This window comes from Folsomia candida, unplaced genomic scaffold (assembly GCF_002217175.1).
Source record: "Folsomia candida strain VU population unplaced genomic scaffold, ASM221717v1 Fcan01_Sc002, whole genome shotgun sequence".
NCBI classification, from domain to species: Eukaryota; Metazoa; Arthropoda; class Collembola; order Entomobryomorpha; family Isotomidae; genus Folsomia; species Folsomia candida.
Window position 1 is genome coordinate 18,052,113 of NW_019091194.1, and position 20,836 is coordinate 18,072,948.

General features: G+C 40.0%; 1 protein-coding gene and 1 long non-coding RNA gene across 5 annotated transcripts in view; one reads left to right on the top strand and one right to left on the bottom strand.

The window, feature by feature from the left end:
- LOC110845057 (protein C-ets-1) overlaps positions 1-20,836 on the top strand; it is a 61,534-nt gene that overhangs the window by 25,902 nt on the left and 14,796 nt on the right. For 3 of the 4 annotated variants that reach the window (XM_022091414.2, XM_035848763.1, XM_035848764.1), the window contains exons 4-9: positions 9,963-9,995; positions 10,110-10,172; positions 10,302-10,322; positions 18,182-18,207; positions 18,289-18,463; positions 20,535-20,741. In XM_022091414.2, coding sequence (XP_021947106.1) covers positions 9,963-9,995; positions 10,110-10,172; positions 10,302-10,322; positions 18,182-18,207; positions 18,289-18,463; positions 20,535-20,741 — 525 coding nt within the window. Of the gene's footprint in view, positions 1-5,015; positions 5,471-9,962; positions 9,996-10,109; positions 10,173-10,301; positions 10,323-18,181; positions 18,208-18,288; positions 18,464-20,534; positions 20,742-20,836 lie in introns of those variants that run through there. The other variant, XM_022091415.2, reaches the window with a different exon arrangement.
- LOC110845058 lies at positions 8,842-20,471 on the bottom strand. The gene is made up of 6 exons (XR_002547486.2): positions 19,297-20,471; positions 18,852-18,908; positions 12,123-12,521; positions 11,314-12,031; positions 9,113-9,245; positions 8,842-9,037 (listed from the first exon to the last, which is right to left on the bottom strand). It is a non-coding gene; the product is annotated as an uncharacterized LOC110845058 (long non-coding RNA).

Sequence of the window (20,836 nt, forward strand, 5' to 3'; positions counted from 1 at the left end):
TAACATAAAGAATTTTGGGTTGCAGTAATCCAATCAAATTACTTTGCTGACAATGAATACTTTGTGAGTCATCGTTTACTAATTTGAATCGGTAGTCATCCTCGACGTTGGCTTAAATTGGGTGTTTTGCTGCGCATAGTATTTTTTTTAACTGAATAATAGTAAATTGCAGGTTAGAATTATATTTAAGAGTTCACGGCGAACGTTGACTTTCCCAACAACAACATTGCGTGATTGTTAGCTGAACATTTGATGATTGACCACAAGCCTCTCTCTCTCGCCGTGCATGCACTTATTGGAAGTCTGCGATATTTAATATATGAGTAACGTTCCGCATTTATTTCAGTTTTAATTGGACGAACCATTTAACAACTCGAATGATTAGCTTGGATTTGGATGTGTGCATATCTGCAAGGAATTTATATAATGAGCGATATTTGTCCTGTTGTGGTTTGTTGGGCATTCATGCAGTCACTAATAATAATGAATATTCACCTATTGTGGGTGAATGCAAGTGAATAAATTACCTCAGCAGCATCACAATGGAACAACCAGTTCTATTGAGTCCGAATGAATTTAAGCTCGCAGTTCATTCATCTGTGCTTAATTGTGGGAGTAATGATATGTGCTTTCATCCCAGCATTTAATACGTACCTACTCCTTTAGTCGTCGTTGTCGTCGTCGTCGCAGTGCTCTCGCAGGACCCAACCAAGTCTGAAATAGTTTATTTAATGCATCATCCAATTCTGTAAAATGCAATCCTACGTATCTTGGCCCCACCTGTCTCGGCATGTTCCATTGTGCAGTCGTATGCATGTAGTTGGGCTGCAGTATAATTTCCAAACTAATGACTCTCGACCCTTAACCCAAGAGCTGCATTATTTTCTGCTTTGTGCGATGATATTGACAAATTCTTTGGTGGTGGGACGAGGGCGTGGGCTGAACTATCGCATTATTTATAGAATTTCGATTATCAATCCACAAAGTCAAAAGTTACCGTGATGCTCTTGGATTAGTAATTACGCTTTTAATTAGTTTCATGGTTCACCACGCAATAAAATGTTGGAGCTGTTATTCAGCAAGTATTTACTTGAGATTTGCGATTAGATTTTGTTATACAATAATCTCAAAATGCAGTTCCATCCATCAGCGCTCAAAGTTTCAGCTCTTCTTATCTCCTTATTTTCAAAGTGAAGGACAAATTTTTGAAATTTTGATTGACAATGGCATTCTTTCCTCTTATTGAAAGTACAAGTAATAGCGACCCTCTTGTTTCAGAGTTTCTGGGTTGCTTGGTCGATGGGTCGTCCGTGGTGATTTCATACATTTGTTGGATGGGCAGTGAGAGTTCCTCCTTATCTTCAGAAATATTAGATAAATTATGTTGCAAACTTATGTACATGGCAGCCTAGACACTCCACGATGAAAGTAGAAATGTGGTGCTTCCGTCCGATAAACATACATTCAAAATATTCCATGCAACCATCAGAGAGAGATAATTTGTGGTCTACTCCTTACCAAAGTTGACTCCATTTCGTAGCAAAGCTGACCAATAGTCGCACTATCAACAACCAGTTGAAAATATTTGGTCAAATAAAGCTCCGCAGAATAAATATGTAGCTTGTGCGACTTTAACAGTTTCACATGTGCATATTGCCAGTGTTTGACTATAGATTTTGACAAACATTTCAGGCAAGAATCCAACCAAATTCCATACACACCGAGTAGTGTTTAAAGTGATAAAACTTTCTCAGTTTTTGATTTGACAAATGCATGAAAGGTAGTTTTGCATTAAGTCGTGCGAGTGACACGTGTTATTAAGATTTTCAACACCAAAGCCTGGGACAACATAGAATATGGTGAGTACAACAATAATAAATTGCCGAGTTCCTTGAGAATTTTTGCTCGAGTGTTCATTTCCAGTCCGGAACCGAGGAGGTATGGGTAGCTGGGTTATTGTCCATTATGCCAATTAAGTAAGTAAGTCAAAGAATGGAGATAAAGAGGAAAAGAGGATGTTACAAGTTGCTTATTAAACCGTGGTGCGTATATGCAACGTGCTGAACACTGACTCACATTCCGAATTGTGAGTGGTTTTGTGAACTTTTCGAGTAAATTGAGCTTTACCGGATATGGGTCACTTCTCCATGCCACGATGCTACCAACATTGTGAAGGGGACGCATTAAATGTGTTTCTCTTCCTTTTTCTTTCTTTACGTTGGGCACAAGTGCTGAGAATAAGTTTCATTCATTCACTTTTGACTCCGATTCATTTACTTACACGAGTCGGCTAAGATTTCGTTTTGAGAAAAAAGTGGCAGAGAGTCGTGACTGAACACTCTCGCTCACCTGCGAGAGAGGCTGGAAATAATTATGAAATCCATTTTTATTCAAGTTCCAACTAGAGATGGATGGATTGATTACGCTCTCCAGTCATGTTAAGGACCTGGTTTTAGTATACGTGTCCCTTCTCAGGGCTGGTGTTGGCAATGTACCCAAATAATGTTACTTTAATAATACACAGTCAGCCTGCTTTTTTCGTTTCGAATTTAAGAAAGACCCACCAACTTCCGGTGGTGGTGGTGTGTTTGGTGGTCATGAGAGGCAATCTGGACTTAAATATATGGAAGAGCCAGCTTCTGTAGAAGACTGTATTCTAAAAAAAGTTCATTCATAAAGCAGGGTCGCAGAAGAAGAGCCCAGAGCAAGTTTCGAAAAAAGTGGAAAGTCTGCCACTGGGCCAACACAATACAAAGAAAATAAATGTTCACCATCTTAATGGCTTCTGGATGTTTCATATTTATTTGCATTGTCAGGTGGTAGAGCATGTCAGTTTGGTAGGTAGTACATAGTTCAGAACGTGGTCGAGTTTGAAATTACACACGCTTGCGCCCATATATACAGCAGACGTATATTTTACTTTTATTTTGAATTAGATGTGCAATTATGAAAGTTACAGAAGAGTCAACAAAGTCAAGGTATGAAATTAAGTGGAGGATTATGTATGAATATTGTGCCCGTCTCGTAATAATAGCAGCTTCCAGCACACCCAGAGTGACAGGTGGGTCCTTCCACGTATGTACATGCACACGTACAAGCATGGAGTCAGTAACCGTGTCGTAATGTGATTTCAGTAAAATGGTAATGAGTACTCGTTGCATGAAGCTTATGATAATCTCAGAGGGTTCGAAGGTCAAGTGGCCATTCTTTCTTGTTTTAGCATTTTATAGTCTCCCCTTTGTTCCTAGATTTGGGATTCTTTCTAGATTTTGCAAGTTAAGAAGGTGTCAAAAATCATTAAAATTGTCCTTCACGTATTTTGACCAGTTATTTAGCATACATATTCCACATCTAAAAATAGCAGAGTCAAGAAAGATCATCATATGCATGAAATTGTATCGACTGTGACGACTCGAACTTCTCCGTTGTTGTCTTGTGGTTGTTTTGGGCTGGAGATATTTTTACTCCACACTTCACTGATTGAAAGGTTTTACTTCTTCATATGCATCGCTCCTCATCGAATCGTTTCTTACCTGATTTTCCCAAAAATAACTTTATTCTCTGCTGCTTTACCATTGTCACGCCTTTAACCTTCCAAGCGATATTTGCTCCGAAACAAAACTCCTCAGATCACAACATGGAGTGATGCACACTTTTTGAATACCACGTTTGCGTCATAAAGCAGAGAGTGATTCAAGGCCAGATAAAGTAGGATTTATTATCCTCCTTATTATTCATCCCAACCAAAGTTTTTCTTTCGTAGATACATATTGATGGGAGGAGCAGAAGCAGTGTGTGGCAATTAAGAGTGGATGAATTGATTGAGACTTTCCTAGTAACGACCGTCGTTGTCGTACTTATGTACGCGTACTTATGGTTGAAGCAGTGTTATTATGGCAAAAAATAAAACAAAACTCAAGTTCAAGGTTCCTCGTTGGATTTACAATGGGTAATGAATAGCATTTAACAGGTAGTTTGTCCAGTTAATGTGGATGAGAAAATATTAATGAGTTGGAAACCATACATGCATGCAAACAAGGCTGAAAATGTGTACAGTGCTAACAAAGATCGTATCTGGTGCAGGTGTAGGCACACAAATGGTGGCGATGCGATGATGATAAAAGTAGTTTGCACATGGATGAGCTGGATTGATGAGCATTGATTTGAATATCCAATCACAGAATTAAGTCAACCGTCGTAATTTCAGTGTCATTTGGAGGAGAGAATAAGAGATTTGACTAAATGGAAGGTTGGAGATGGGGTGGCAGAGATCGGCCCAACTCTCCTCCTTGAATGGGCGGAAACCAAATCCAGTTTTTAATACTCACAAAGTCCGTGCAGATCGGCCAACAACGAGCGTTGCTTAAATAAAGCAGTACTCGGTAGTAGTTCTCTCCGTTGTAGTGCTCAAAGTTGAGCTGCTTAATAACCATGATGTCACCTAAAACATTAGTCGAGATGAAGGATGAAACACAAAGAATGTCGACTGAATTGGAATCAGATTCTCCAACTCGTCTCATCTTGGTGCATGGAGCAGGTGAATCTGATGAAACGACTCGAAGTGAGACATTTTGAAACATTTCGATATAGTTTCCACTTGAATTTGCCAAAAAAATTTACATGCATCCAATTGATCGCGGTTTTTACATGGCTCGTAATTGTGGAGATGATCTCGCAAAGTGGGTGGTGGATTAGATCAAGGAGCTGTTGACTACAATTGTTGAATACTCCTTCCTATAAGCGAGTGATAATCCACTGTGTGAGCCCAAAATGTACATAAGCTTGTAAAAGCGATGATACAACTTTTTTCCAAGTGAGACTGAAGATCTGTCGGTCGGGGTCTGCCACTGGATGATGATGATGATGATGGCAGTTTGTTACTGCCTCTGGTCATATCTCGACTTGCTTTAAACTACTGCTTGGGCATACAAGGCTTATTAGACGGCTTGGTTACGTGCGATTGGACCCCAACTTGAAGTTTTCGAAGTAGTTTTGGACTTGCTCTTGCTACCAGCACCACCACTTCCAGTTGAGAGTGAGTGGTGTAAGCAACATGTGAACTTGTCTCTGACTCTTCTGTGGTCATCATCACAGCGCAGTGTCATATCTCTTCACGTGTTTTGCCAATTGTTGACCACAACAGGAGCTACATATTGAACACAGCTTACGATTTGGACTAATTTGTGGCCTGTTCAAAGCAAAAAAATATATCGTGTGTTATTTAACATTTATTAAGGATTTGCATTACTTGGTGGTATTATTATTCCTTCTCTGACTGATACATATTTACGACTCATGTGTAACGTGGCCAAACTGAGAAATTCTGTTTGCTTAATTGTGGAAACATAAGAACATTGTTGGACTTCTTGCTGGTGTTTCATATGGTGCAGTAGTGAAGTGAGAATGTATATTGAAACTGTGGGCCCGGTGTTGATCGGATTAAGGGCTATGAAAAGTGGACGATCCAAAGGTAAAGCCATGATCATGTACGTTCACTAACTTTCTCCTCTTTTTACTAATTCATTTTAATGACATGTTGTAAAGTTGAGCCATTTTTTATAAACAAATAAAGCTCGGTTAAAAATACGACCATGTTTATGCATTCAACTTTTCCGAAGTTGGGGTAGTCCATCACATCCAAGTCGACTTCATATATCTCCAAATTATTATTCCTACACTCGCTGGTTTTACGTCGTCTTGGTCCGTCATAAAATCTTCCAGCAGTTAGTTTGCAATGGAGTCATCCTGAAAAGTTTCGGGAGCAGATATCACGTTTCATTGGCAGAGTGAGCGTGCTCCTAAATCTTATCTATTTTTTGGCTTTTGGCAAGCGTCGCTCGCCTTCTTCTTGAATGAAGGAGCGTGTTGATGTGGATGTTGATACAGCCGTCGTCGTCGTCGTCGTCGTTGCTGGAGCAAAGGGACCATATAAACTTATGCGTGTGTTTTGGGTGCTTAATCTTCTCCGCAGGCCATCCCATCATCTGTGTCTCGTAGAAAAGTTTTAAGAAAGCAAAAGTCGGTGCAACATATGGTTCTCCAGTAAATACACACATGTACCTAGCAGCCGCCGTGGCGCAGCGTTCTCTTCTTGCTGGCCTACCCCAAGTAAATCTGGCAGTCGCAGCGTAATGTTGTTTCATTCTCCATTTTTTTGTTACTTGGTCTAATTCTGAATGAAGTCTGTTTGCTCATGAAAAAACATGCCATGCTACCAGCTTTAAAAACCAAGGCGTGCATGGCATAATACACATGCACGACAGAGAGAGCATGAGTAACTACCCGGGCATTTGTTTTGGAGGGGATGCCTTCATCATCATAAGTATTACACATTCTGCTCCAATTCGGGCTTCGCTGGCCTCTTTTTTGTCGGAGGGATGAGATTATGGTCGGATTCGGTTGGCTCGATTCGTGGTTGTGACTCTCGTTATTCGACGACGACGATCCGATCCCTTCGCTGTTCTTTTGCTTCATTAAGATGAGAATTATGCTCATAATATTGTAATCACCAACTCCATGTACTACTATCAATATGGTTCCATGGTGGTTAGTTGTGATGGTTGGGGCTGGATCACCGGATGTGAACTGTCACACTGAGTTTCAATTTTGAGGTCCGTGATTCATTTAGCTCGCTTGTTGATGTACCTTAATTCATACTTATTTTTGTCATATAAATTATGGCACGCAGACGCAAAACCATTCATAATTTAATGACATTTTATTTTATTTTTAATTATCATGAGATACAAAGGATGCCTTATTTTACAGACGCAGTTTGTATTTACACACACTGCAATTATACGTAGAATAACATCAGGCTATGAAATTCTATGTCATGTTGGAATGCTAGGAAATTTGTTCAAATGAGCAAGATTAGATCTTGCAAAATGGTATTTATTTTGACGCAGCCATTCCAACATGCAATATTATTATTCAAATCTAGGGTCAACAATCCAACAGAGAAATGTAGCCGTATTTTTACGTTGCAGACGTATGGCGAGTTTTTAGAAAGGATCATGAGCGTCAGCTGGAAAAGCCGTACAATTTCATCCTTCAGACAGCGTATATATCTGCAATAGGTCGGGAGATCTTCGAGTAGTTTCCTTCATATGGTCCTTCAAGGCACCGCTTTTTGAAGGAGTTTTGGCCCGAGAGACGAAGACCCTCATCTGGTCATCACACTTGCATGGAACGTGGGGGAGATGAGAAAGGTCAACCTGTTGTTCGGCATATGGTTGTACTTAAATATACGTCTCAAATATACGACTCTTCCTCATTCTTCCTTCCCAAGAAACTCAAAAGTTTCAGGAAGTTTGCAAATTGTCTGCAGCCCACAAACAAACAGACGACCCTCGCTCCGTACATGGCAAACGACAACAGCAACTTGTCAAGACAAACGTGGTGCAGATTGTTTTTCCCTCATCTTGAATACGAAGAGTCTATGATTGGAAGCGTAGTAGTTAAAAATAGTCCAAGGATGGTGGTCACAGAGGAAATGACAGTTGATTATGAATTTTTAAAATCCACTGCGCTCTGTAAAAAAGGCGAGCAGAGTGACAAAAATTAGAAGAACATGCCAGATGGTCAAGCGACATAAAGCAGCTCTGCGTACAACAAATATACACAAAATGGATATGTACACAGAGCGATATAATAGTAAATAGCGTAGATCCTGAATGACTCGAAGGGGCTCAAAGAGAAAATTGAATAAAAATTTGTGCGCAGTCGGAATTTCGAATGACTGGTTTTGCTTTTTGCCAAGTTTCAGGTAATTGGTTTTAGGAATGATGTTGTTTTGTTGGAAGTTATTTCCTTGATGAAAGGTCGCTGGTTGCTAATGAGGTTGTCGGAGGTGGGGACGAGGACGAGGAGGTGGTGATAATGATGAGACGGAGAAAGAGGTGGCAGAGAACATGGAGAGATCGCTCATTTTCTTTGACTTTGACGGTGGTCATCTCCACAACAGAGTCGAGTGGCGAGTTACAAGAAATCCTTGAGTGGAGATTCAAGACACTCCCCCATTTTTCCGCTCTTTCTCTCAAAAATGCCGAGAAAAATTCGGTGCTTTTGACTTTTGAACTGCAACGAAGGTTGAACAAACAGCCTTTTGTCCTGTTTGGTTAAAACAACAAACAGTTGAGGTCATAAATACGGAATATGGCAATAATGTGGGATTAATGGTTTACTTTAGGGATTTGCTCTCTCTCAATGCTCATCCCACTCACCTTAATGGTGGGAACTAAACTGATTTTTAGGTCTTTAGTGTTGGCTTTGTGGGAGTTGAAGTGGAGTGCACAGTTTGCTCCACAGATTAGGAGGTTGACGTTACGTGATTTTGGATAAAATATTAGAATTACAAAATACTATGGCACATTTTACAGAAAGACAGGTATACACAGAGATCATACAACACAAGCAATAAGTCGAGAACATGACACAAAACATGATATTTTACTTTATTCGTCTTCATCTTGGGAGCCAAGTTGTTGTGACACGACACGACACTTATGAATGTTTATTACATCAAGTATTACACAGGGAGAAGTACACGAAGATGATGGGACGACGAGCAAAAGTTGAGATCAAACTCATTCATGCCCCTTAAAATATTAAATTTCCCATGTCCAATTTTAAAATCCAAATCATGCCTCAGTTTTCATGCTAGTCGCAACCCTCTGAACTCCCAAGATTCACTATAGATTTTAAATGATTTAAAAAATTTTCCAGTCATTTATATCAAACGCGTCTTTTGATCATTGTTGAGAATAAGACTGCTGATTTTGTGGTTCTCGTGCATTCGCCTGTGGTTTGCATTAAATTATGAGAAGTCGAGTGGGAGGATTCATTCAGTCTTTTAATTTTTTATTCGACAACTCGTCCCATTTTTTGTCCGAGTTCAGCTTGACATTAGAGATAATCATATCATATCATATCGAATCTTAAATTTTGAGTGATGGCAGTGGTTTCGTTGCAGCACATGTACCCACACCACACAACAACGACTAATGGTCCATTTTACCTGACGACGCTTCCCATTCTATAACAGGACAAAATTATTATCTTTCTGCCTTTCTTCTCACGAACAGATACGTTTCTTTCATTCATATCTCACCAATCCCAAGATGCTACATGTCGCAGCCTCTTTTTGTGCACGGTCAAGTCCGCGGATTCTTTTCGTAAAACGATTTGGTGTAGTTGCTCTGGGACATGAGATGTAGTGGCCAAACCGCAGTGCAGTGGTGTGCCTGAAACAAATGATAATGTTTAATGTGCACTTTCATGCTAAAGGCAAAAAAAAACTAAATTTTGTTGTGCATCTCTGTCTCAAGTCCGAAATATGTTTCCACACTGAACTTTGAGCCTTTTGGTACCTTTTTTAAAATACGTGCTTAGCGACTATAACGTCTTGCACATTCATCATATGGTGTGGTCGCAGAGTGTGCGGTTTACAGACATGTATGCAGGCACAAGAGGTTGGGTTGCTGCGTTGTCTGACATGTTCCACCTGTAAACATGCCCACGTTTCAAAGAAACGGTGGCAATTCCCCATTTTGCCCAATACAACCAAAAGTCGTCTGCCAGGCGGTACATTTCTTGAGCAGTTAGCTCGAGAAGGGGATTACGTAGAGGCAGAAGCAACACCATTTCGGTTGATCTGGATGAATTTGGATCAGTATTCAGCTACCGTTTCACTCATGCCCTTCTCAACAGCGATGTGTAATTTAAGGGAAAAGAGATTCAAAAGTTATCATTATACTTTCCACCACCCGCTCACTCTTTGTGCCCTTAATGGCTTAACAATGCGCATCTTGAACGTGGAACTAATCCATGGACTCACAGCTTACATTTCAAAATTAGAACGGAATGAGTTGGCATTTATTTTAGGATAGAATGTTGGGAAAAGAATGAGAAGATCACCGTTATTTCATTTAATTAATTAATTGTTTTACTTTCTCCGACAGATTGCCAAGCTCAAGTGCCGCCGCTAACCCCAGGTATGTTCTTATCAGTCTCGGCTTATTTTCCCCAGAAACACGGGATGCTTCTACAGGAATGCAAATCTTGTACATACATTTCTCATTAGTAATTTGTCGCCTTTGTGTTTTCAGGAACTAATAAGAAGATGACAGAAGCTCTCAAAGCCTCATTTGGATCTTGGGAAAAAGAGCTTGGTAAGTATTTCGTAAATATATTTAGAGTTAAATTAGCGTAAATAATGAATTGGGATCATTGTATGAGTAAGTGGGCGCTATGTAAAATTGTATAGCATGCATTGAATTTTCTCTGTTTTTTATTTGCAGGCCGACACAATATTCCAAAAGGTAAAGTCTGCTCCTGGTCAATATCATTTCAATGCATGCACACTTTTTATTTTTTTACCGCATGACGACGTCTCATTTATTTACAAGAAAGAAGCAAACGTTAACATTGTAACCAAAACACCTGCTCAAAATCCTCAAGGATTTCATGTAAACTTGCCGCAATATCGTCATACAGGGTGACACTGACTTTGATTTTGTACTGCAACGAGTAATGAGCACAGAGACTTTCGCCCTTTAAGGTGTAAAAATTCATCGATAAAATCAAATCGTTCGTAAGCATGTCATGGCTCGTGGTGCGATGCTTGTTCATTTCCTTGTGAGATTTGAGATAAACTTGGGATTGTCTGATCATCAGGCAGAGCTGGCATGTAATTATTCTCACTCAATTGATGTTTGTTTAACTTAACGCAAAGGTATCCAAGGTCATAAAAGATCTTATTGTCATTCCAAAGATCGTGATCAGTGGTGGTATCAGTTATGAGGGGTGATACAAGACTCCCAAAATGCAGAAATATCTATCTTCTTACGCGTATTGTGTTATGAGACAAGCACCTTCGATTTCTAAATCTTGATGCGAATCTTAATTTCAAGCTTCAGAAATTCTCTTCCTTGTCCCTAACCCAACTTAACAAAAGCTGTAGGAAATAAGGACCCACATACACGACCAGCCAACCCTCTCGAGAGTGATAATTGAGACGTAATTATTTATCACCAACAACAATCTCGCTCCTTTTGTCCCTTATTACATGCATACACCACACAAACGGAATGGTCGCCCTCCACTCTTGCTAGGGCATTATTCACAATCAATTTGATATTATTAACGAGTGCCACGTGCTTCGTGTCAAGTTTTGCAGATACGAGTCGAAAAGTTGCATAATAGGAAGAGTAGGGATGGAATAAAACGGTGTTTGTTGTAGGAGAACAACAGCCAGCAGACAGATCATTAAAGAATTGATGAAGGAGATCAAGAATTGTGGTAGAAGAAAACCTGTTGTTCAGTTGTTGCTCATCTGCACCTTGAGACCTCCAGACATTTAACTGAACCGACAGCACAGCAATGCAGCAGCAACGGTGTCTCTCTCGTATAAATTCATAAGTCATGACTCGTGCGGCTCATTTTCCATTTCATTTCTTTCGGTTAATAAGAAGGGATCCGTGGTGTAGCCTTAATTGCATATGTATGCAGCACACTCGTGCTGGTGAATCTACATCTGTTGCTTCATCGTTGATTATTGTCAGAGTGGGCATTATTATTATTATTTCTCTCCGTTTGTTGGTGAGGTGGTCCACTCGCTGTTCCTCTTGTGGACTTTTGAATTGGAAATAATGCAACCACCTTTCGCCATCTCAACATCTCAATAATTCTTGGTTGTGGCAGTCCTCCAGGCGGGCAAGGAGTTTTGTAATGGATAAAATTCCCCCCAAGTCCTTGTCTTACGCATTATTCTTCTAGAGATATGTATGGACGACTGGACCATCTGTGATGCGGTTTTGCCAGAGAACATGTTTTTCAAGATGCGGTCCATCCACCGTTGAGTTAAATTCCCTTGAAAACTGTGGTAGCTATTTTCAAAGGCTGGTGGAAATTAGAGCAGGAGCAGGTGTCTCACTTTTGGAATGAAAGACACATTAGCCAAGGGTTGACTCATCTCATGTCGTCTTCGGTCCATGGATTCTTGTCCACAAGTCCATGACATCCCCAGCAACTACATACGTTCGTACGTCCATGTAATATACGGAGACCCAGTCATTCCAAGATTTGGGGCTTAAATACTTTAAGAGGAAAGTAAAACTCACCCCTTCTCGCCAAGAAAGAAGACGGAGATGATGAGGTGATGTTGGCTTTTGGTGGTGCGGATTAGGTAGTCGTTGGAAGAACGGGTGGTGTAGCTGGTGATGATTGCGTTGGACTTGGTCTACATTTCTTCTACTTCTTCTTGAACCGCTCCGCACGTGCTAGAAATGAATCTATCCTCTAGCTCGTATTATATGTGGTAATGGCACGATAAGAAGGGTGGACGATGCGATGGGGGTACTTTTGCTCATCTCTCTTCAATCTCTCCCTCGGCAAAACATCTTAAAAAATGGGTTTGATCTGGTGGTGGTGAATCCAAAGGCACTCGCCACATGTTACTTTTCCACCCTATCCGATCATCCCTTGCGCCACTTGGATCTCATCTTCTTTCCCATTTTTATCTGTCAAATATCAACAATCAAGATAATAAATTGAACATGTATGAAGTAACATGTGTGTGTTGAAAGTATTTCGTCGGTAGCAGTAGTGGGACCAGCCTGGAGAAAAAGTGATGCTGGGTAGCGAGCCACTATTTTCGTCCGTATGAACAAAGACGTTGTGCAAACTTCTTCTCGTCATGTAGGAAAGATTGGACGCGACCGCGCATTAAAACATCAAAGAGAACAAGCTTGGAAGCTTTTCTTTTGAAATTGGTCATAATTGCCGTATGTGAGCATGAGAGGAGGTAAAATGGATGGATGGAGATGTTGAACGTGCAAAATTACATGTGGGAAGAAATTGAGCTGATTATGTCAGGTACGCATTCGGTCAATGAGTTGTCAAAGTACTGCTGCTGCACAACATTGCTTGGTGCTACGAATTATGAGATTCACCAACTCCATCCATATCACAAGGCATTAAGTATTAGAGAGAGGTGGCACATCTTGGCCTGGGAGATTTTTAAACAGTGTGACGGATTCTGATCATGCACAAAAGTTTGTGTGATCAAGGTAGAACTTCATTCACAATTGTTTGTTGTGTTCCGACGACAAATTATCCACACTGGTTTTACTTCTTCTTCTCAGAAGGAGCAGAAGCATCATCCTCGTCGTATGGGCTGCAACTGCGGAATATGAACCATATATACATGCAGTGAGATTGTTTTAGCTTTCTAGACGGCGGACGGATAAATCATATTTCCAATGGGTTCTAATGACTCTGATTTGAAACAGGGAAAATTGATGAATGCATGAACCAGGGTGTCATGTCGTGCAAAGAATCATTATTTTGGTTTAGAGATTTTTTCACCCTTTGCCGTCCAACTACGAACCAAACCACCAACACCATATATTACCGCACTCGAGTATAGTATACTTTAAACCTATCAACTCAAGTGGTAGGTACATAATATAATACGTAAAGCATGTATATAGTCACCGGTTGAGTGAGACAAACTTGGCAGATTACTTGTCGCAAAAAATGTCAAGCTAAACCCGAAGCTAGTGTCATTATGTACCAAAAGACGACAAAGATCATCTCAGATTTTTCTTGGGTTTCTGACATAATGGATATCAAACCCTTCTTTTTTTGCTTCTACAACTCGGTATTTTTTCACCAGTCTCGAGGTTACTTCTCCGCTCTCAAAGTTATCCAAAACCATAACGATTTTTTACCCAAAGGTTGAACCTCTCACTTTAAAAAACACAAAATGTCCTCCATCCATTTGAAGATCATCAATATTCATTTGAGTGCTCATTCATTCGAAACGGGTGTGTGTCCCACGTTATGTGAATGTATTTGGATAACAAGATATCCAAATGTTTAGCCAAGTAATATGCAAACATGATTCCATTTTGACACTTAAAGTAATCCTGTTTATACACTGACTGTAAAAATGACAAATTTTAAACATATTTAAAATCCTGAATGATGATAGAGTCGTAGTGCAAATCCGCAAAGGTTTATTTGCACTGCTCACTCATTGTTGAAGGTGGGGCGGAGATAATTACATCTTCTGCGATTTTTCTGGTGACACTTAACAGTTTCACCTCGCCTCATTGGTTCTTCCACTTCTTGTCGCTATTATGGCACGGCTTGTGCATTATTTTCCGCCACCACCACGACAATTTTCTACACTTACTCTTTCCTTCCATCATTCGATGATTCATGAATGAACAAATGAATGAACGTTTCGAGTCGATGATGTCGAAGATGAATTTGGCAGTACATACATTTTTTAGTACACAGATTGAGATGGAAAAGGTTAACTTGTGTACCTTACCAAACAAACTATGTTTGAAGTGCCTACGTACGACATTGAATGCTCAAGTGCATCTTTGTAATTAGATGAGTAATCTGTTGAACAATACTTGCATAACAATTTATACGAGATACATTCAGGATAAGCAACGAGATGAGCCTTGTTGTTGGTTCCTAAAAATGGCCACAAAAATATTTCATTCTTTCTTTGGATGATGGACACTTTTCGATGTCCGAGCTGATTTCATTACTGCATTTATCTCTGACAAATCTGACAAGTGAGTGAGTAATGGAAAATTGTAACCTTTGCTGAATGGAATTCACGAGCACAAGACAATTAAGCAGATTGAGTTAGGATCAGAAAGACAATGAGCAGGCAGCGCATTATGAGACGAGCGTAATTGTATCCATGATTCTTTTAATTGTATAATCATTTATTAGCATTTATAATCATTTAAATCAATCAGTGTAATTTGTTTCAGTTGGTTAAGTCCAATCTATTATCGTGCATACGAAGTGCCTCCCAGCACTCGCAGCCCAGACCAACTTTTAAACTGAGCACCAAGACAGAAAAATGCTCTGTTTTAACTAATTCAAATTTCAAGTAACCAAATTGATTTTATGGCCAAGAGGGTTGTTGTTGGTCGTGCGTTCTTAATGGATAAGAGGGTCCAGAGAGATGATTGAAAACACTTCACCACCAGACCAGCAGCCCTCTCGCATGACCTTTACGTACAATCATTGCATAATAATAATAGCCAGATAGGGGGACATGCTCATTATCATACGTACGTACGTACACTATGTACATACATACAGGCTTGGTGGTGCATGATAAAAAGTGCATCTTAATACCTAATCTTGCTAAATTGTGTTATGGATCGAGCGTATGTACTAAGAATCATAAAAGTTCATCCAGTAATAATTTATTCAGAAGGGTTGGATGTCCCCAATATGTCCCCAGCATATAGTCATATATACACATACATAAATATAGTGACTGACTGACTGGGTGTAGTTGCCATCATGTCATTGATTGAAACCACTTGCACCAACAACGTCAACCCTACGCAAGAGGACAGAGTTAAGTAGTCGTCAAGATAATTATGAAAATTGAGCTAAATAAGTACATGATGCAAATGAAATTTAATATTCTTGCACAAATTTATGAAGAGTTGTACAGTTGGGTAGGATAAGGCTTAAATGAGTTAATGACGAATCATCCGTGGGGTGAGAATATCCATGAAAATCTGCTGTCGATCTCAATATCGTCAATTATCAGGTCACAAAGGGAGCCGAGATTTTGTCTTCAACGATAAATCATGACTGCATGAGCACATCGTCAACGGGGTTCAATTAAGTGTCAGTCAGCGTGTGGAATTGACTCCTTTTTTTCAATCCACTCAAATTATTCAATAATCCAAATGGCTTATTATAGTTTGCTTCTTTGTTTATAAACCCTTATTTTCACCCTAAAATGATGGCAAGAACAGACAGGAGCAACAATGTCCAGGTGGACATGGATTGCTAGTGTAGATTGCATAAAGTACCTGAGCTAAATTGCATGTTTGTTGTACAAATGAAATCTTCTAGAGCAGGTGGTGATTTCCACATTTACAATTAAGCGCCGACTAGCAAACACACGCGTACAATTTCAATTTCACAATGAATCATTATGTATATGTCTCCCCAATAATTTGAGTAATTTTGCGAATTTGGTCGGTTCAGCGAATCCCAATGATAGCTTTCCTACGCATACAATCGCCTTATACAACAAGTGTGGTGCGCAGTGGTTGAATCAACTCCTTCTTGCATCGGTGTAGACAACACAACATACAAAGTGGTATGTACATATTTTTATGATTATTACATAACGAAAGCAAGGAAAGGGTCAGGGCAGTTCTAAATTTAACTAGACTTGTGCTTTTCAAGGAGTAAACAATTACATGTGAACAATTCACGGACAGATTTCAGACAAATTATTGGGATGGTTGAACTTGCTTTTAGAACAATGCGATCCTCACCAACTTCATCTGCCTCTGATTCATACTATGTACGTATTTGCTACGTATTTTATTTGCAGTTATCGCTGGGTAAGATCTTGCCTTGCTATTTGCAGGTAGTTGCTTCGTTATGCCACCAATAATCAGATCGCATTTATTTCATGCCATGAGTAGTTATCCTCGCAGGCTATGCAACGTTTCAACGTTTATGAGACTATTGTAGTCTCCTCGAGCGACTCAAGTCTCGGTTTATTGCTCCGCCATCGAATATTATCAGCAACACCGCTATTATTCTAGTTTGTGTGATATGCATCGAAATCAAAGCTGAAGCAGGGGCTCTGACTGAGAGGGACTCCACCCTTCTGCTGCAACAATGGATGTTTAATCTCGCCATAACTTATCATCCTTAGACAACAGAGAAAACAATGTACAATGGGGTTGATGGTCACACTCGAGCTATTTTTGAAAAATCCAGTTCTTCTCCACTCCAAGCACTACACATTGTTTCATACAGACAACAACGTACCTGAAATGCAATCGTTGTTGTTGGAGGAGGAGGAGGAATGGATGAGAAGAGTGATGCAAGACAGAGAAAGAGTCGTGCACACATAGGGCAGGATTTATTTAGTAATAACCTACCAACTTTATTATAATTAGTCCTCTATTGTTACATTTCCCCTGATGAAAAGTGCTCCTGTGGACTATCACAATAAACTGCGACCACTCTGCTGCGCACCCATTTATCACGGCCTGACTACTCTTCGCTATGACTAATTGCCTCATAGTCGTTCTCATTTTAAAAGAGCATTTTAGAAGAGCTCCAGGTCATCTTATTTATCTACTGGGCTGCGTGACTGCAAATCTGGTTTATAGACAGCGACGAACGACGAAATGACTATTCACCACGAGCGATAAATGCAAAATCTAAACTTATTTTGAATTTCAAATTGCTCACACGAATGAACTCGTTTTTATGTGAAGAGCAGGGCGAGATTTATGTGGAGCAGAGCGGTGTATGTATGTGCTATCAGAGAGACAGCACAGCAGTGTGTAATAAAGAAGAAGAATAGCACTACCTGGAATCTCCTCGTATATTATTTAATGATATATGGATGCATATGTATGAAGAGAGGACAAGAGCCCAAATCGAGTCCGTGATCACTGTAGCGTGAAATAAATAGCAAAACATTCAACCATCTCAAAACAGGTTGCGTCGAAAGTCAACATCGCTCGACGAGCGGCAGCCGAGTCTATAAAATATTTTGTATTGTTGGTTCGCTGTTTAGTTCATTGTGACGGAGTCGTATTTCAACATCAACTAACTGCAGATGAGAATGTAATAAAATCTGGATTTTTTAGCTCTGGAATGAATAATAATAAAGCTCAGCAACCAACTAAATTTCCACTCTCTCGTCGTTGATGAGGATGATGATTGCTCTCCTTTGAGAATAATGAACTGACCTCGAAGCAACTATACATACATACGCTCGCCTACGCTGTGTGTATTTCATGTCTGCCTAAAAAAAGATAAAAAATTCCAACTAATATTCAGTCAGGATAATTACGACTATAATTTGATCCCAGACTTGACGTTCGTTCATTTATGCAAAAATCTCAACGGCAGAGTGCAAATCAAGTCCAAATTACCAGAGTACGTGCCATCCATAATTTAAAAGTGGATGGATGAGATATGAGCAGGTGTTTTGTAATAAAATGATCATGAAAAAACGTTCACCAAACCAACATGGCTGCCTCTTCTCATTGCCTCTTCTCACTGCTTTCAAAAATTGATGCCCCATTTTAACAACATATGCAAGTTTCCGAAAAAAATAAAAAGTGAAATTTTTCCCCTTTTTTAGATCCTCGCCAGTGGCACGAATCACACGTAAGTACATAATCCAACTATCGTCCACTGCTATAAATTTATGGAAATCCCTCTAATTAGCATATTTCTCATTTTCCACAGGTTGCACATTGGTTGCAGTGGTCAGTTAACGAATTTACCCTCCAAGACGTGAAATTGGACATGTTTCAAATGAAAGGGAAGGACATCGTGGCCCTTGGACGTGAAGTCTTTATCGCCAGATCGCCTCCATTCACGGGGGAAATTTTGTGGGAACACCTCGAGAACCTGCAGAAAGGTAACTACTACAGATTTGTACCAGTGCAAAAAAATGCCCGTGAATTCTCGGTTGACTGAACTATGTATTGCGATACAATACGATATAAATGGTACAACGAGTTGTTAGCACCGCTGCTGCTCCCACTACGCGAGCGATTCTGTCTGAAAAGAATGAGTGAGACGAGAAGATGCGATGATTTGATGACTGATTGCTTAACTAGATGGTTGCATCATAATAATCACTCTCCTATTTCGCTCTCAACTTTTCTACAAAGTTGGAAAACAATCTCGGCATAATTTGTCTCTGTCCATTTTACTTTCGCTACTACTTTTTTTTGCAAAACCACCGAGCACGACACAATAGGAACCGCACCGTATCAACGTGCCCCATCACGGAAAGTACTTACCCAACGCTTTGTCATTTGTCGCATCGTAGTTTCATCGATCCATCCACGACGACATCCCTGTGATAGAACGAAATTCGTTTTTTTTTCAAATTTATTGTTGACCGAAGGATTAGTCATCATTTGAGGCAATATTTGGCCTGAGCAAATAGATAGGGCAGAAAACGAGAAGAGAGAATTTCAATCTCCACTGCTGAGTGAATAGACTGTCGACCTTTTTGATCTTGATTTGGTTGGAAGAGTTGAAATCTGTGGTGGCTGGGATTGGACAGAATTTTCTCACACTCAAGTGTTATCATTCATAAGCGGATCCCACCTTCCAAACACCAAACCAACCAACTCTTTCAAGCAAATAGCCTCGAGTCACTTCACTCCAGTGGTAAAAAATTCAAATCTATCTGCTTTTCAACATGGATGAGCGATGAACAGATTTTGGTATTAGTCTCACTTTTCTATGTACTAGCTTCACCCTCGGCTCCTATCATTTCCATCTTTTAACCTCATTGCACACACCAACAATAAAGATCTGGTTCCTTTTTGCTTCGTCGGCTTACTTACTGCTGCTCGTGGAAAAGTTGATCCTTTTCAAATTCAACTGCACTTACACACGTACGTGTTTAACATATAGTGCGTATTTATTTAGTATGTGGTTTTATCACTAGTCTCGTCTAGAGTGAGTGGTTCCTTGGTATTCAAGTAATTGACTTGCTAACCATATGTGTAAGGAATCCATACAGTTTATTTTTTTATGAAAACGGGGAGGTGATAAATACTCAATGATGAGTATGCACATATGTAAATCGAGAAGACGGTAAATATCCAACATGGTTTCCCACAACTTTCTTCTTCTGCTTGATCACTTTCGCCACTCGATTTTGTGCTGTTACACTTTTCACTCACTTTTTCAATTTCACTTTTTGCTGCACATGGAGCCCAGATTTTGTGGAAATTTAGCAGAAAGTTGGTGGAAACTTTGAGAGGAGCTGCGCTGAGCGAGGAAGTGTTCCAAGTAGTGTCACAATTATGAATGTAGAGACTAATCGGGATAGTTTCACTATTAAAAATGTCCCAATTGGATGTGGCTACTTGCAACATCCGTAATATGGCGAATGCAGGCAGGAAAGGGAAAAGGAAACCGGAGGACACATTCAATTCATCCACAATCGACAACAGGAAATTCATATCCCTCCGCCGAATGTTTCGAAATATGCTTATGGACATTGACGGGAAGTGGATTAAGTTAAATTATTTACTAAACTAACTACAATTAAATATAACTGCTATCAATAATGTGTAAGCCACAGCATTGTCATCACCATCGATGGTCATCCGTATTGTTGATGATAATGACCAGATGAGCCGGCTATGTAGCACAGCGTGCATGCATACTGATTAAAAACTAGGTACATACATGTACGTATGCATGGATGGATGGATGGATGGCGGATGAATGAATGGCGAGTTTCACATTTTTGGCAACTTTGAATAGATTTTTAATTTATTGACACTTTGCTGAATTGTTAGGACATGATTTTTGCAGACAAAACAAAAATTCATCTTCGTGTTTCCGGTGACGAGTTACTTTTAAAGCATTTGCTGTTCGATACTGAAGAACGTGACATCAATTTGCGATCCCTGTTGAAGCTAATATTTAGATTGTTGAAATTTTTATGATTTTTTTTGCAGAAGTCGAGTTGAACCGAAACTCTGGCTTGTCCTCGTCCTCCTCAGCGGACATGTATGACTCCGTGTGCGCCGTGCCCGACCTGAACGACTTCCTCTTGGAAGGCTACGCCGTGGACCAGAAGATGAGCGCAATGCTTGGCGAGGGAGTGGTGCTCCCCCCTTCGTCCTCCTCCTCAAACTCCACTTCTTCCTCCTCCTACATTAATGGTGAGTCCTGCCTGATTTTTTCACAAAAAAACCAAAAGCCCCCCATTTTTCTTCCTCCCCATGACATTTGCAATTCATACAGAGTCGTCTCAATT